General features: G+C 45.8%; 1 protein-coding gene across 1 annotated transcript in view; it reads left to right on the top strand.

The window, feature by feature from the left end:
- cep290 (centrosomal protein 290) overlaps window positions 1–17515 on the top strand; it is a 144060-nt gene that overhangs the window by 72534 nt on the left and 54011 nt on the right. The window contains exons 25-29 of the mRNA XM_034085975.1: window positions 78–189; window positions 1252–1457; window positions 6353–6504; window positions 7855–7966; window positions 10955–11410. Of these exons, the coding sequence (XP_033941866.1) occupies window positions 78–189; window positions 1252–1457; window positions 6353–6504; window positions 7855–7966; window positions 10955–11410 (1038 nt within the window). The remainder of the gene's footprint in view (window positions 1–77; window positions 190–1251; window positions 1458–6352; window positions 6505–7854; window positions 7967–10954; window positions 11411–17515) is intronic.

The raw sequence follows: 17515 nt of genomic DNA, 5'->3' as shown, positions 1-17515 counted from the left end.
TATTGATGAGAAACAGTATAATAGGGGACCTTTAACTGTTAGCATGGACTTAACGTGCAGTATTATTTTTCTCTCAGGGTGAGAATGAGTCTTTTCGGGAGCAGATCTCAGCCATGAACAAAGAACTGGAGATCACGAAGGAGAAACTGAACACTTTAGAACAAGCATGGGACAATGTCAATACAACAGGTAAACAATGGAGAGAGGTGGAAGCAGTACTCAGATCTTAAAGATGGATAGGTAACGTCTCTGCATCGTGGGAAGTCTTCACGATACTATCATAAAGTAGATGATTTTCACACTTTACCTGCTACCCTTATTTTGATTGCTTCATATGATGACACATGCCTGTCTCAATAAACAACATTTTTATGAGATTAATGTCACTGAGTAGTATAAATGTTGGCCAAAGCTACAATCAAAAGACCTACATTTGGAAAAATGATCTGCTTAGAGTTGGTATGGCCATATATTTGGACATCTGGCAATAAAATAGACCCAAAACAGAGAGGAAATTAGTATGAAACCATTTCAGTTCAATCCAAATCTTTTATGCAAAACCTTAACCGATGATTTAACCTGACAGTTTATCTTGTTTGTGGATACTAATATAATAATTGGTATGGCCATATTAATTTTAACCTGGGCTTAACCTAGTTCAAACCAGGACATCTTGCAAAATATATTCCCAAACGGAGAGGAATTTAGTATGAAACCATTTCAGTTCAATCCAAATTGTATCGCTTTTATACAAAACCTTAACCGATGATTTAACCTGAGAGTTAATCTTGTTTGTCAATACCAATATAAGAATAGTTATGGTCATAGATTTGTTTTAACATGGGTTTAACCTAGTTCAAGGGTTTAACCTAGTTCAAACCAGGACATCTGGCAAAAATAGTCCCAAAGAGAGAGGAAATGTGTGAAATCCATATCAATAATTTATCTTTTTTTACAATACTTAAAACCATGATTTAACCTGAGAGTTAAACTTGTTTGTGGATCCCAATATAAGAATTTGTATGGCCATAGATTTGTTTTAACCCGGGTTCAACCTAGTTCAAACCAGGACATCTGGCAAAAATAGTCCCAAAGAGAGAGGAAATTAGTGTGAAATCCATATCTTATCGTTTTATGCAAAACTTAAAACCAGAGAGTTAATCTAGTTTGTAGAGTTAGGGTTTGGGAGTTTGTGGATTCCAACCTTAAATCAGATTGTCACCATTAATTGTGTTTTCACCCTAACGCCAGGAGGTGAAACGAGCATGGATAAGGCTGACAAGGCGTTTGCCAACAAAGAGATGGTGTCAGCCGCCCGGCGCATCACCACTCTGGAGATGAAGGAGCTGAACGAGAGGCAGAGAGCCGAGCACGCACACAAAATGTACGAACACATGAGAAAGTCCCTGAAGCAAGTGGAGGAACGCAACTCAGAACTGGAGTCCAAGTTTGTGGAGGTATGTGGCCAAAGAAAACGACACGGAGCATGTTCATAACCCCAGAAACGGCAATCGAACGAACACAATCTGAGCCAGATTCTCACCAGTTAACAGAGATGGGAAGTAGTGGAGTCATTGCGTGCCTATTGGTTGGAACACGATCCGTGTATCCATCACTTCCTGGTCTTCTCTAAAGAAGAGGGACCAATGGAAACGTTGTCATGTTGCCGTTGTTCAGCATGGAAACATTCATTAGCTAACAATGACATTATTGTTCTATTAATATAAAGGGAGGTCAGGTACTCTTTAAAGCAGCTGCTAGCTATGGGTACTTTTTACTGAAGTACACTTCAAAGCCTCTTTACTTTTACTTGAGTAAAGAAGTTCAGTCAGTACTTCTACTTTTACCAGAGTATTTTTGAACACGAGTATCTGTACTTCTACTTGAGTAAAGGATGTGTGTACTTTTGCCATCTGGTTACAGGAGGCAAGGCAAGGCAAGTTTATTTATATAGCACCTTTCAACACAAGGCAATTCAAGGTGCTTTACAAAAATGAAAGACATTCAGACAAAGGCATTTAAAAACAGTAATTAAAAAGAAAAGATAATAAAAGAAACATTAAAAGAAAAAATACATGAATAAAAAGTACATGAATAAAAAGTTACAGTGCAGTTTAAGATATGAATAGTTCACACAGAAGTTCCACTTTACTGATGAACACAACGGCTCAGTTTCAATTAAAAGCAGCGACAAAAAGAAAAGTCGGCTCTGGAACCTTACTTCTGGATAGGGGTTGGACTCTATTCTTCTCCGGAGTTGCTCAAGGTGTGAGGCGCCGGGCGGGTGTGGGGATACTCACAAGTCCCCGGTTAGGTGCTTCGTTGTTGGAGTTTACCCCAGTGGACGAGAGGGTCGCCTCCCTACGCCTGCGGGTTATGGGGGGGAAAACTCTGACTGTTGTGTGTGCTTATGCACCCAACAGCAGTTCAGAGTATTCGGCCTTCTTGGAGACCCTGGAAAGAGTCCTGTATGGGGCTCCTGAAGGGGACTCCTTAGTCTTGCTGGGAGACTTCAACGCACATGTGGGCAATGATGGAGACACTTGGAGGGGCGTGATTGGGAGGAACGGCCCCCCTGATCTGAACCGGAGTGGTGGTTTGTTACTGGACTTCTGTGCTAGTCATGGATTGGCCATAACAAACACCATGTTCGAACATAAGGATGCTCATAAGTGTACGTGGTACCAGAGCACCCTAGGCAGAAGGTCCATGATCGATTTCGTTATCGTATCATCGGACCTGAGGCCGTATGTTTTGGACACTCGGGTAAAGAGAGGGGCGGAGTTGTCAACTGATCACCATCTGGTGGTGAGTTGGGTCGAGTGGCGGGGGAAGCCTCTGGATAGACCTGGTAAGCCCAAACGTGTAGTTCGGGTGAACTGGGAACGTCTGGAGGAGGCCCAAGTTCAGGAGGCCTTCAACTCACACCTCCGGCGGAGCTTTTCGGGCATTCCTGTGGAGGTTGGGGACATTGAACCAGAGTGGTCGGTGTTCAAAGCCTCTATTGCCGAAGCCGCGGTGGGGAGCTGTGGTCTCAAGGTCTTAGGTGCCTCAAGGGGCGGTAACCCTCGAACCTCCTGGTGGACACCGGTGGTCAGGGAAGCCGTCCGACTGAAGAAGGAGGCCTTCAGGGATTTGTTATCCCGGGGGACTCCCGAAGCAGTTGCAAGGTACCGACAGGCCCGAAGGGCAGCAGCCTCATCCGTGGCCGAGGCAAAGCAGCGGGTGTGGGAGAAGTTCGGAGAAGACATGGAGAAGGACTTTCGGGCGGCACCAAAGTTGTTCTGGAAAACTGTCCGACACCTCAGGAGGGGGAAGCAGGGAACCATCCAAGCTGTGTACAGTAAGGATGGGACGTTGTTGACCTCAACTGATGGAGTGTTGGGATGTTGGAAGGAACACTTTGAGGAACTCCTGAACCCAACTCCGCCCTCTATGTTAGAGGCAGAGCTGGAGTATGACAGGGGATCAACGCCAATCTCCCGGGGGGAGGTCACTGAGGTCGTCAAACAACTCCACAGTGGCAAAGCCCCGGGGGTGGATGAGATCCGCCCGGAAATGCTGAAGGCTCTGGGTGTTGAGGGACTGTCATGGTTGACACGTCTCATCAACGTTGCGTGGAAGTCGGAAACGGTACCGAAGGAGTGGCAGACCGGGGTGGTGGTCCCCCTTTTCAAAAAGGGGGATCAGAGGGTGTGTGCCAATTACAGAGGCATCACACTACTCAGCCTCCCCGGGAAAGTTTACTCCAAGGTACTCGAAAGGAGGGTCAGGCCGATTGTCGAACCTCAGATTGAGGAGGAACAATGCGGATTCCGTCCTGGTCGTGGAACGACGGATCAGCTTTTTACTCTCGCAAGGATCCTGGAGGGGGCCTGGGAGTACGCTTATCCGGTCTACATGTGTTTTGTAGACTTGGAGAAGGCGTATGACCGGGTTCCCAGGGAGTTACTGTGGGAGGTGCTGCGGGAGTATGGGGTGAGGGGGTCTCTACTCAGGGCCATCCAATCTCTGTACCCCCAAAGCGAGAGCTGTGTCCGGGTCCTCGGCAGTAAGTCGGACCCATTTCCGGTGAGGGTTGGCCTCCGCCAGGGCTGCGCTTTGTCACCAATCCTGTTTGTAATATACATGGATCGGATTTCGAGGCGTAGTCGTGGGGGGGGGGGTCTGCAGTTCGGTGGACTAAGGATTGCACCACTGCTTTTTGCAGATGATGTGGTTCTGATGGCTTCATCGGTCTGCGACCTTCAGCACTCACTGGATCGGTTCGCAACCGAGTGTGAAGCGGCTGGGATGAGGATCAGCACCTCCAAATCTGAGGCCATGGTTCTCAGCAGGAAACCAATGGACTGTCCACTCCAAGTAGGGAATGAGTCCTTACCCCAAGTGAAGGAGTTCAAGTATCTCGGGGTCTTGTTCTCGAGTGAGGGATCAATGGAGCGTGAGATGGGCCGGAGAATCGGAGCAGCGGGAGCGGTATTGCAGTCGCTTTACCGCACCGTTGTGACGAAAAGGGAGCTGAGCCGGAAGGCAAAGCTCTCTGTCTACCGGGCCATTTTCGTTCCTACCCTCACCTATGGTCATGAAGGATGGGTCATGACCGAAAGAACGAGATCGCGGATACAAGCGGCCGAGATGGGTTTCCTCCGCCGGGTGGCTGGTGTCTCCCTTAGGGATAAGGTGAGAAGTTCGGTCATCAGGGAGGGACTCGGAGTTGAGCCGCTCCTCCTTCGCGTCGAAAGGAGCCAGTTGAGGTGGTTCGGGCACCTAGTTAGGATGCCACCTGGGCGCCTCCCTAGGGAGGTGTTCCAGGCACGTCCAGCTGGGAAGAGACCAAGGGGTAGACCTAGGACCAGGTGGAGGGATTATATCTCTTCGCTGGCCTGGGAGCGCCTTGGGATCCCCCAGTCAGAGCTGGTTGATGTCGCCAGGGAAAAGAAAGTTTGGGGCTCTCTGCTGGAACTGCTACCCCCGCGACCCGACCACGGATAAGCGGGAGAAGATGGATGGATGGATGGACAAAAAGAAAAGTCTTCAGCCTGGATTTAAAAGTAGTCAGAGTTGCAGCGGACCTGCAGGTTTCTGGGAGTTTGTTCCAGATATCTGGAGCATAATAACTGAACGCTGCTTCTCCATGTTTAGTTCTGACTCTGGGGACAGAAAGCTGACCAGTCCCTGAAGACCTGAGAGATCTGGATGGTTCATAGTTTAGCAGGAGGTCAGAAATGTATTTTGGGCCTAAACCATTCAGTGCTTTATAAACCAGCAGCAGTATTTTGAAATCTATTCTTTGACACACAGGAAGCCAGTGTAAAGACTTCAGAGCAGGAGTGATGTGATCCACTTTCTTAGTGTCAGTGAGGACTCGAGCAGCGGCGTTCTGAATCAGCTGCAGCTTTCTAATGGATGTTTTAGTGAGACCTGTGAAGACACCATTGCAGTAGTCCAGTCTACTGAAGATAAAGGCATGGACAAGTTTTTCCAGATCCTGCTGTGACATTAGTCTTTTAATCCTAGATATGTTCTTTAGGTGATAGTAGGCTGATTTAGTAACTGTTTTAATGTGACTGTTGAAACTCAGGTCAGAGTCCATGACTACACCTAGATTTCTGGCTTCATCTGTTGGTTTGAACATTGCAGACTGAAGCTCAGCGCTAACTTTTAAACGTTCTGCCTTGGCTCCAAAAACCATTACCTCAGTTTTATCTTTGTTTAATTGGAGAAAGTTTCTGAGAAAATTGTTTCTATCCTTTAAGTAGGATTCAAACCAATTTTAGAACTGTTTCCGAAAGTCCCACCCAGTTTTCCAGTCGGTCCAGTAATATGCTGTGGTCAACAGTGTCAAACGCAGCACTAATAATACTAACACTGAAGTTCTGCCACTGGCTGTGTTTAAGTGCATGTCATTAAAGACCTTTACAAGAGCAGTCTCAGTGCTGTGGTTTGGACGAAAGCCTGACTGGAACACATTGAAACAGTTATTTAAATGCAAGAAATTACTCAACTGTTGAAAAACTACTTTTTCAATGATTTTACCTAGAAATGGGAGGTTTGATATGGGCCTGTAATTGTTCATTACTGAAGCATCTAGATTATTCTTCTGTGGAAAAACACCTGAGGGAAGAGACTTCTTAAGTACATTTCGAAGCCCATACTTCTTTAGTTTGACTTAAGAGTATAGTCAGTGCTTCTACTTTTACCCCAGTCTGTTTAAACACGAGTATCTGTACTTCTACTTGAGTAAAGGATGTGTGTACTTTTGCCATCTCTGCCCATTAAGGTCCTTTTCCCCCAACATTATCACGTTATAAAAAAGATCTTATCACGTAACGTTGCCTCTGTTTCTCTTCAGTTGACCAAGATGAATGTGGAGGCGCAGAGGGTGGAGCGTGAGCTGAGAGACGAGCTGGCCGACAGCGTCAGTCAAGCTGCGAGCGACGCTGACAGAGCCCGGGTTGGAGAGCTGGAGAAGAATGAGGCGGAGCTCCGCATCGAGGTTTCTAAGTACGTCTGTCAGTGCACACGCCTTAAGATTAATGATGTATGCTCTTATCCTGAAAGATATGTCATCATAGCTTCATTCATGTATATCTTAATACTTTATCTGTTCACACTAGTTTGGAGTCAAAGACAAGACATTAAAAATGATTCTTGCTGAAAGCTATTGGACGCCTTTTATTATTTCTATACCTGGAAATAAACAATATTACAAATGTTAGAGATTGCACTCACTGTCCTTTAATGTGTTTCTTAAGGTCAAAGCTGTGTAATCAAGCACTTCTCTGTTCTGCATGAGCTTTTCTTTGCTTTTGTTTTATAATTTGGTCCCGCTATTGCTTATAATGTCCACAATTTAGACTCATTCTAGCATCAAATTAAATGAAGAACATTTACTCAATGATGTTACTTTTTTTAGGTACTTTAATGCTATTCCATCACATTTTGGAAACCAATATTTACTTGCTGCTTTAGTTAGCTAACATCAAATATAAATAATCTAATAATCAAACATTGACATAAAATCAAAGGGTAAAATATCCAGCACCAAAATACAAAGTCACTCAAAAAGTTCCACTTTAACAGCTTTCAACATAATCTTAATCCAGTAAATCAATATATATATATATATATATATATATATGATTCTGAAATTGGCCATTATGAATAACGAGTACTTTTACTTTGGGTTACTCAAGTATATTTTGATGCCCATACTTTTGTACAGTAAGTATAACATCTGAGCGCCTCTTCCACCACTGTCATTGTAATGTTTATGTCCAGGGCTGCACATAACTGGTGCACATGCGCACCCCCCGCCAAAATAGAGCACCGGATCATTTGAAAAAAGGTGCATTTGCGCATCAACATTGAGAGTGAGAGAGAGAGAAAAGAGATGAGAGAAGAGAGAGAGAAAAGAGAGATAGAAAATAGAGAGAGATATTTGCGAGTTGCATAAGAACTGGTAAGATAGCAGGGTTTCCCACACATAGACTTTACTTGGGCGGGCCACCCAGGTATATTAACGGCCGCCAAAGTATAATTCGCGAGCTATTTAGGTTTAATTGTTTTAATCCGTCCGCGTGCACGACGGCATCGGCGATCCCTCACTCTACCCCTCGCTATCGCGTGAAGAGTCTGCTTTATGCGTTCCGCACAGTAAAACCCTGCTGCGAGGCATACAGTGAACAGCGAACAATTCGTTCATGAAGTCAAGTACCCCTCAAAAGGTCCGGTTTATTTCATTTTAAGGATGCGCACCAAGCAACATCTCCAGGTGCTCCTTTGAGAACCAGGGCAAAAAAGTGATGTGCACCCCTGTTTATGTCCTGTTCTTTTTCTCTCTTCTTTGCCCAGGCTGCAGGAGGTGTCCGATGTGGCTGTGATGCAGGTCTCTGCTCTTCAGGCCCGACAGCAGAGCAGAGAGAAGGAAGTGGAAGCTTTGAGGAGACAGATACAGGACTACCAGGTATTATACAGGACTACCAGGAATTATACAGGACTACCAGGTATTATACAGGACTACCAGGTATTATACAGGACTACCAGGAATTATACAGGACTACCAGGAATTATACAGGACTACCAGGAATTATATAGGACTACCAGGAATTATACAGGACTACCAGGTATTATACAGGACTACCAGCTATTATACAGGACTACCAGGTATTATAGAGGACTACCAGGTATTATAGAGGACTACCAGGTATTATAGAGGACTACCAGGTATTATACAGGACTACCAGGTAGTATACAGGACTACCAGCTATTATAGAGGACTACCAGCTATTATACAGGACTACCAGGTAGTATACAGGACTACCAGCTATTATAGAGGACTACCAGGTATTATAGAGGACTACCAGGTATTACACAGGACTACCAGCTATTAAAGAGGACTACCAGGTATTATACAGGACTACCAGGTATTATACAGGACTACCAGGTATTACACAGGACTACCAGCTATTAAAGAGGACTACCAGGTATTATACAGGACTACCAGGTATTAAAGAGGACTACCAGGTATTATAGAGGACTACCAGGTATTATAGAGGACTACCAGGTATTAAAGAGGACTACCAGGTATTATAGAGGACTACCAGGTATTATAGAGGACTACCAGGTATTATAGAAGACTACCAGGTATTAAAGAGGACTACCAGGTATTATAGAGGACTACCAGGTATTAAAGAGGACTACCAGGTATTATAGAGGACTACCAGGTATTATAGAGGACTACCCGGTATTAAAGAGGACTACCAGGTATTATAGAGGACTACCAGGTATTAAAGAGGACTACCAGGTATTATAGAGGACTACCAGGTATTATAGAGGACTACCAGGTATTATACAGGACTACCAGGTATTATAGAGGACTACCAGGTATTATAGAGGACTACCAGCAATTATACAGGACTACCAGGTATTATACAGGACTACCAGGTATTATAGAGGACTACCAGCTATTATACAGGACTACCAGGTAGTATACAGGATTACCAGCTATTATAGAGGACTACCAGGTATTATAGAGGACTACCAGGTATTATACAGGACTACCAGGAATTATACAGGACTACCAGGTATTATACAGGACTACCAGGTATTATACAGGACTACCAGGTATTATAGAGGACTACCAGGTATTATACAGGACTACCAGGTATTATACAGGACTACCAGGTATTATACAGGACTACCAGGTATTATACAGGACTACCAGGTATTATAGAGGACTACCATGTATTATAGAGGACTACCAGGTATTAAAGAGGACTACCAGGTATTAAAGAGGACTACCAGGTATTAAAGAGGACTACCAGGTATTAAAGAGGACTACCAGGAATTGTACAGGACTACCAGGTATTATACAGGACTACCAGGTATTATACAGGACTACCAGGTATTAAAGAGGACTACCAGGTATTAAAGAGGACTACCAGGTATTAAAGAGGACTACCAGGTATTAAAGAGGACTACCAGGTATTAAAGAGGACTACCAGGAATTATACAGGGCTACCAGGTATTATACAGGACTACCAGGTATTATAGAGGACTACCAGGTATTATAGAATTAATTGCGTTAAAATATTTAACGCATTGCACAGACTTGTCTGGAAATACCGAAGACCAGAAACGGGTTTGAAAACTTTTCTCACATAGTGATCGTCTTCTCAATAGAACATTTTTGATAATGTCTTCTGGCCAATCAGAATCAAGATAACGGCGTGGTGTTGTCCCGACGGAGAATACTTGCTGCTTTTGCTGTAGTAGGTGCACATAACTGGTACGCAGGTACGCATGCGCGGCAACAATCTGAAATGCTTACCGTCACTTGTGTCACAAAGCGCATTTGCGTACCGACGTACTTGTGAAGCTTTTCCAGAAGGCGGTTAGATCACCCCCCCCCCCCCCCCCCTGTGTTGGTAGAAATCAACACGTAATGAAATAAGACCCCACGGTTTGATGATTGATAGCAGATTGATAAGTCGGCCGACTTTCATTTTGACACACAGAACAATGTTATAATAAACATACATACATAGGCTACTTTATGTAAAATGGATATATCCGCCTTCTTTCATTTATCTTTCCATTTTCACAACAATATACATAAAGAAATGGCATATTTTGGACATAGTTCGAATGGTGATTAATCATGATTAATACATTTTTAAGCTGTGATTAATCTGATTACAAATTGTAATCGTTTGACAGCCCTAGTTATTAGTTAACAGGTGAGTTTATGTTAGTCATGTTTTAAACAGATTCAGTAAAATGTTTAATAAAATACAGGGAAAAACAAGTTATAGTAACATTTTTAATTTGTAATGGATATTCCAATTGCTATATAAGATAAGATAAAGAGGTAACTTGATTTTTTTAAGAATAATAAAATATAAATTATGATATTGAAAAGAATGATTGCTTTCGTATTATAATTCCTATTTTCTTTAAACAATACATTTAACCTTAATTTTCTTCTTTTTTGTTGAATGTATTGGATCTTTCTGCATTTTAGAAATTGCAAACCATATTGTGACTTTTTTATTAGTTTTTATACAAATATTTAAGCTCTGATGCTCTGTGTACAAAAATGAAAGTAAAGTCAAATCAAATGTAAAAACACTAATATTATAGCTCTGTTGGACAATGCAAAACTATATTGACATTTATGAACAAAAACATAGACAACATTGGTTGTAGTTTAGACCCATGCTTAAATCAGGGAGACAGGAGAAACTGTTTTCAAAGTCAACTTTATTGTCAATCTTTCAGTTTGTGTGTAGAGACAGAGAGATCAAAATGCCGTTTCCCACAATCTCGAATACAAAAATACAAATATATATGTAAGAAATGTATACAAATATGTATATTTTATTCGACACATTTACACACATTAAAGCACAACAATCAAGCGTGTTTTCACAGTGTCCTCTCTCCCCCTCAGTCTCAGTCAGATGAGAAGGCCCTGATAGCGAAGCTGCACCAGCACATCATGGCTCTGCAGCTCAGCGAGTCGGCTGCTTCGTGCAAACTGGATGCCGCCACATCTCGCGTCCAACAGCTGGAGGTTCACAAACTGCGCGCCGATCAGCGACTGGACGCCAGCGAGCGCTCTCTGTTCCTCGCTCGACAGGAGGGAAGAAACCGCTCCAAACACCTCCGTCAGACCATCCAGTCGCTACGCAGGCAGTTCGCCGGAGCCATACCTCTCCCCCAGCAGGAGAAGTTCTCAGTGGCCATGTTTAGCCTTCAGGAGGACAGAGCAACAGCCCAGGAGGAGAAGAGGAAGGCGGAGGAGGAGAGGAAGAGGGCGGAGGGCAGGGCGGAGGAACTGGAGCTGAGACTCAGGGGCCTGGAGGAGCTCATCGCTACACTGAAGGACGTGAAAGGAGCCCAGAAGGTCAGTGTTGTTGATCTCCCACGCCAACAAGAGAGCAAGATGCTTCTTTAATGCATGGGATGCGTGTCTACGTAAGGCTTAAAGGTCACCTATCATGCTATTTTTAGGCAATAGCATAGGTCTCAGATATATTAAAAATATATAAAAAAACATGTCTATGAAGTGTTTTGCTCAAAATACCAAACAGATCACCCATTCTAGCCATGCCTCATATCCCTCTATTTCACTCAAAAGTGCTGATTTGGGTATAAAGCTTTACAAAAAAAAGAAATTGATGAATAAAAAAGAGGGGTCTGAGCTCATGCGGGACCCGGCAGCTACTGTCTAAACTAAATGCTGCCGTGATGAAACGCCATATCATGGATCATCAAGGATCTGAAATAGTCTGGAGCTCAAAGGCTTTCTCTCTTGCCGGTTATACCACAAGGTGAGTTCCTTTCTACTTCCTGCTTCTTCACACACATGCTCTGCAGTACAGGTTAGCTCTGAGTGTTAGCCATGCTAATGTAAACACCGACCATATTACGTCCAAAACAGTCGGGCATTGTTTCTGATAGCAACGTTTCTGATTGGGCCGTGGGTCCATATTTCAGATATGACGTCATATCGGACGCAAATCTGGATCAGCTCCGTTGTTCCCCGTTTTTAGAGATTTGGGTACGGAGGAAAAGAGAGAGGGTTTTATTTTCTGACGCTGCGTGAGTTCCCCGACACACCGGGGACACATGTTTATGTATAAAAGACATCACAAAGTGCATTTTGCATGATAGGTCCCCTTAAAACGTAACAATTTGTATTTATTTTTATTTTGTACATGCTAAAGACACAAACATGGACATAACAATAACATATAGGAGATGACATTCCCATCTCAACAAAAACAGAAGAAATAAAGATACAGTCAGGAGGATCACTTCAACATTTCACTAACGAAAATAGGTTGACAACCAAAAAACACCAAAAACACGACTGGGCAAGCATATTTATTGTTCCTTTAATCCCACTCTTCTTTAGAGCTAATTATGTCCCATTTAAAAATGCAATACTTTAGTATATAAAGTGTTCTTTCAGGGATGCAAACTTGTCACCTTTCGGCGAAATTCGCCGTTTTGAATCCAAAATAGGTCGTTTGTGTGATTCATGTAGATCTGCAATAAAAATATTTTTGGGGTATGGGGGGGGGGTCTGGGACCCGGAGTAATCTGCGGCCGCGAGCTGTTATGTGCCATCATACACGCATGGTGTTCTTTTTGTATATATTATAATGAAGCGCGAGCTGTGTGCTCGAGTCTTCCTGCCTGTCGGCTCTGCTCATGGATGTATAAAGGCTCTGCTGCTCCGCGATGAGGGTCTAGCTTCAGCAGCCACATTACCTACGGGTGCGTTCGTTAATATTAACTGTGTTATCCGGAGTCACTGTGTTGGACCGCTGGTGAACAGCTGTCAGAACGGGCCGTTCAGGTGTTCAGAGCAGAGCTCCCTGTCGGAGCGGCAGAGCGTGATGTGCACTGAAAAGTGCAATATTATCGTTGAGCAAACTTAACTAGCAAACTAGCATCACTATCTGCTAACGTTAGCTTTAGCCTTAGTTTTCTATTAGTTTTTTTCATAGGCTATAAACGGAGGTGGTATAAGTATATATCTTACCAGAATGTAGGAACAATCCTGCATTCAAAATGTTACTCAAATAAAAGTACAAAAGTATTATCATCAAAATATAGTTAAAGTAGCGACAGTAAAAGTAGAAGTACTCAGGTCTTGTACTAGAAGCACCAGAGTGTAGGAATACTGTTACGGCCTATAGAATTTTGGACCCCAAAGCAAAAGACTGGAGAGAGATGGTCAATAAACAAAAAGCTTTATTCAAGCAGAGAACAAAAAATACGGCAGTGGAGTCAGGAAGTTGGCTGGCAAAAATCCAAACAATAAATCCAAACAACGAGGAGAGAAGCGAGACACACCGGAGGGTCGAAACACAGAGGAATTATCTGGCAGGGAAGTGGCATGAGCACCGGGCTTTTATATCTACAGGTAAAGAGGTGAGTGGAAACAGGTGTGCCTCGTCTGCTACTGGGAGGAGCCAGCCAACTCCCTGTCACACGCCAGCCCTGCAGAGGAAAACAGAGAAGAGAGGGGTGAGACAGGAAATAGCACACAGAAGCACACAACAAAAATACAACTAAACAGAATCATAACAGTACCCCCCCCTCAACGGACGCCTCCTGGCGTCCTACCAGGCCTGTCCGGGTACCTCTCATAAAAGTCCCTAAGGAGAGCAGGGTCCAAAATCAGGGAGCGGGAGACCCATTGACGCTCCTCTAGTCCGTACCCCTCCCAATCCACCAACTACTGGAACCCCCGGCCTCGCCTTCGTACATCCAACAACCGCTGGACGGTGAAAGCAGGATGATTGTCAATACTCCGGGGGGGAGGAGGGGGCTCGGCCGGAGGGCTCAGAGGACTGGAGGAAACTGGTTTGAGAAGTGAGACATGAAATGATGGGTGGACATTCAAGGCAGCAGGCAGCTTGAGCCTAACCACCGCGGGGTTAATAATCCGTTCAATGACAAACGGGCCAATGTACCTGGGTGCCAGTTTGCGGGAGTCAGTCTGGAGTGGCAGATCACGGGAGGACAGCCAGACCTTCTGACCGGGCTGGTAGTCCGGGGCTGGAGTGCGATGGCGGTCTGCAAGCCTCTGGTTGCGAGCAGCAGTGCGAACGAGAGCTGCCCGAGCTTCATGCCAGACTCTGCGGGCCCGCCGAAGATGCCCCTGTACTGAGGGGACTGCCACATCCCTCTCCTGGGCGGGGAAGAGAGGGGGTTGGAACCCAACAGAAGCCATGAATGGAGACATTCCTGTGGCGGAGCAAACCAGGGAGTTGTGGGCATATTCAACCCAAGGCAGGTGGGAGGCCCAGGAGACTGGATGGTGAGAAGAGACACAGCGAAGGGCTGCCTCCAGGTCCTGATTCGCACGCTCAGTCTGGCCGTTGGTCTGCGGGTGGTAACCTGATGACAGACTGGCCGACGCCCCCAATGCCTGGCAAAAGGCTTTCCAGACTCGAGAGGCAAATTGCGGACCCCTGTCAGAAACAATGTCCAGAGGAATGCCATGCAATCTAAAAACATGCTGGGTGATTAGTGTAGCAGTCTCCAGAGCAGAAGGTAACTTAGGTAGGGGAACGAAGTTTACGGCCTTGGAAAAGCGGTCAACAAACGTCAGGATAACTGTATTTCCTTCCGATGGGGGAAGACCCGTCACGAAGTCCATGGCGATGTGAGACCAAGGCCGATGAGGAATGGGAAGAGGGCGGAGAAGACCAGCAGGGGCGCGGTGGGATGCCTTACTGCGGGCACAGATGGAGCAGGCGGCGACATACTTCTTGGCGTCAGAGGACATGGAGGGCCACCAGAAGCGTTGTTGGATGAGGCCTAGAGTCCGAAGTGCTCCTGGATGGCAAGCTATCTTAGAATCATGTCCCAACTGGAACACTGAAGATCTGGCGTGCGGTGGAACGAACAGCCGACCCGGTGGACAACCCTCAGAAGGTGGATGGTCCTCTTGTGCCTCCAGGACCACCCTCTCAACCTACCACCTGGCTACTCCCACCACACAGGAGGATGGAAGAATGGTTCCTGCGGATGGCTCCTCAACCGGAGGAGCGAACTGACGTGACAGGGCATCTGCCTTGATGTTCCGTGAGCCTGGCCGATAGGTGAGGGTGAAGCTGAACCGGCCCAGAAAAAGTGCCCATCGAGCCTGGCGAGAGTTGAGCCTGCGAGCAGAACGGAGATAAGCTAAGTTTCTGTGGTCCGTCCATACCACAAACGGATGAGTTGTGCCTTCAAGCCAGTGCCTCCATTCCTGCAGGGCTAAGACTACTGCCAGAAGCTCCCGATTTCCCACATCATAGTTTCTTTCTGCCGGGGAGAGCCGGCGGGAAAAGAAGGCGCAGGGATGCAACTTCTGGTCAGAGGCTGAGCGCTGGGAGAGGACTGCCCCTACACCAGTGTCGGAGGCATCCACTTCGACCACGAAAGGGGCTGAAGAATCAGGGTGAGATAACACAGGAGCAGAGGAAAACAAACACTTCAACATAGCAAAAGCAGCCTCAGCTTCAGATGACCACACAAAGGGAACTTTAACTGAGGTGAGCTTGGTGAGTGGGGCGGCTGCTCGACTATAGTCACGAATAAACCTGCGGTAAAAGTTGGCAAAACCAAGAAACCTTTGAAGTTGCTTTCTCGTTGTAGGAGTGGGCCATTCGGCCACTGCCATGACTTTGGCAGGGTCGGCTCTGACCTGTCCCTTCTCTACCACAAAACCCAGGAATGAAACAGAGGAAACATGAAAGGCACACTTCTCAGCCTTAACATAAAGTCTGTTCTCCAGGAGTCTCTGCAGCACCAACCTCATGTGTTGGACATGTTCTTGGGGTCACGAGAGAAAATGAGGATATCATCAAGATACACAAAGACAAATCTGTTAAGCATATCACGAAGGACATCGTTAATGAGTGTCTGAAACACAGCAGGGGCGTTAGTTAACCCAAAAGGCATAACTAAATATTAAAAATGTCCCAGGGGCGTCTTAAACGCAGTCTTCCACTCGTCTCCCTCCCTTATCCTAACTAGGTGGTAGGCATTTCGGAGGTCCAACTTAGAGAAGATGGTGGCTTGATGGAGGAAACCAAAAGCTGAGTCTATGAGCGGAAGAGGATACTTATTCTTTACAGTAATGTCATTCAAGCCCCTGAAATCAATACAGGGGCGTAGAGTCTTATCCTTCTTGTCAACAACAACAAAAACCTGCCCCCAATGGAGAGCGAGAAGGGCGAATGAGACCAGTAGCAACAGAGTCAGTGATATAAGTCTCCATGGCCTCCCTCTCCGGCTTGGAGATATTATAAAGTCTGCTCGAAGGCAAGGGAGCACCGGGGAGCAAGTCAATGCCACAGTCATAAGGTCGATGAGGTGGTAGAAACAGGGCACGATCCTTGCTGAAAACCTCCTGGAGGTCATGATACTCAGAGGCAACTGACGTGAGGTCAACAGGTCTGGGGGGAACAGGTCTTGAAGTAACAGTGGTGGGTATGGCAGAGTGTAAACAGTGAGAGTGGCAGAACAAACGCCAATTGACGATGGATAAGGTGGCCCAGTCTATGTGTGGGTTGTGGAGTTTAAGCCAGGGGAGACCTAACACCAGCGGAGAAAGGGGTGAGGGAATGAGATAAAGGGGTCTCGTGATGATTACCTGAGAGTAACAATGACACTGGGGCAGTACGGTGAGTTACACGGGCAAGAAGCCTACCATCAAGAGAAAAAATGTTCTTGGGCTCGGGAAGGAGTTCTGAGGGGAGATTAGACTGGAAAACCAGGTCAGAGTCAATAAAATTGTCATCAGCCCCTGAATCAACTAAGACTTGGAGAGGAAGGGAAACTTGAGAACTAGAAACCGTACCCTTTAACTGGAGACGATTAGCGTGGGAAGGGGAGACAGAAGTATGGCTCACCAGCGCCCCTCCCCCGGCTGCTGAGCCTGCTCTTTTGGCCGAGCGGAACAGTTGGCTCGAATGTGGCCAGCCTGACCACAGTATATGCAGAGCCTCTGGAGGAAACGGCGTTCCCGTTCAGCAGGTGAAAGCCTCATTCTCCCCAGCTGCATAGGCTCCTCTGGGCTTAGGGATGAGGAGACGGTGGGTGGGTCCCGGTAGGAGAAAGGCTCCAGGCGTTGGTTAGGAGGTGCAGATTGTCCAGGCAGACGTGGTGACTTGGGTTGGGAAAAGGGGAGAGGGAATCTCTTTTTCACGGGAAAAAACTATCTGTAGAGCCGTCTCATCCCACCCGCTCTCTGCTGCGAGAATGCGGAAATCAATTGAGTAAGTGGAGACTGACTCAGAACCCTGGCGTAAAGAAAGGAGCCGATTACCGGCCTCCTTACCCTGAAGCGGGTGGTCAAACACTCGATACATCTCGGTCTCAAATACAGGAAAGGAGTTATAGATAGCTGGGTTACTCTTGGCTATGGCTACCGCCCATGCAGCTGCTTTACCCAATAACAAACTCATAACGAAAGCTACTCTAGTTCTGTCAGAGGAGTAAG

Source organism: Pseudochaenichthys georgianus, chromosome 6, assembly GCF_902827115.2.
Source record: "Pseudochaenichthys georgianus chromosome 6, fPseGeo1.2, whole genome shotgun sequence".
NCBI lineage: Eukaryota > Metazoa > Chordata > Actinopteri > Perciformes > Channichthyidae > Pseudochaenichthys > Pseudochaenichthys georgianus.
Note: the sequence above shows the minus strand (reverse complement) of the source record. Positions and strands in the feature narration are given on the sequence as shown.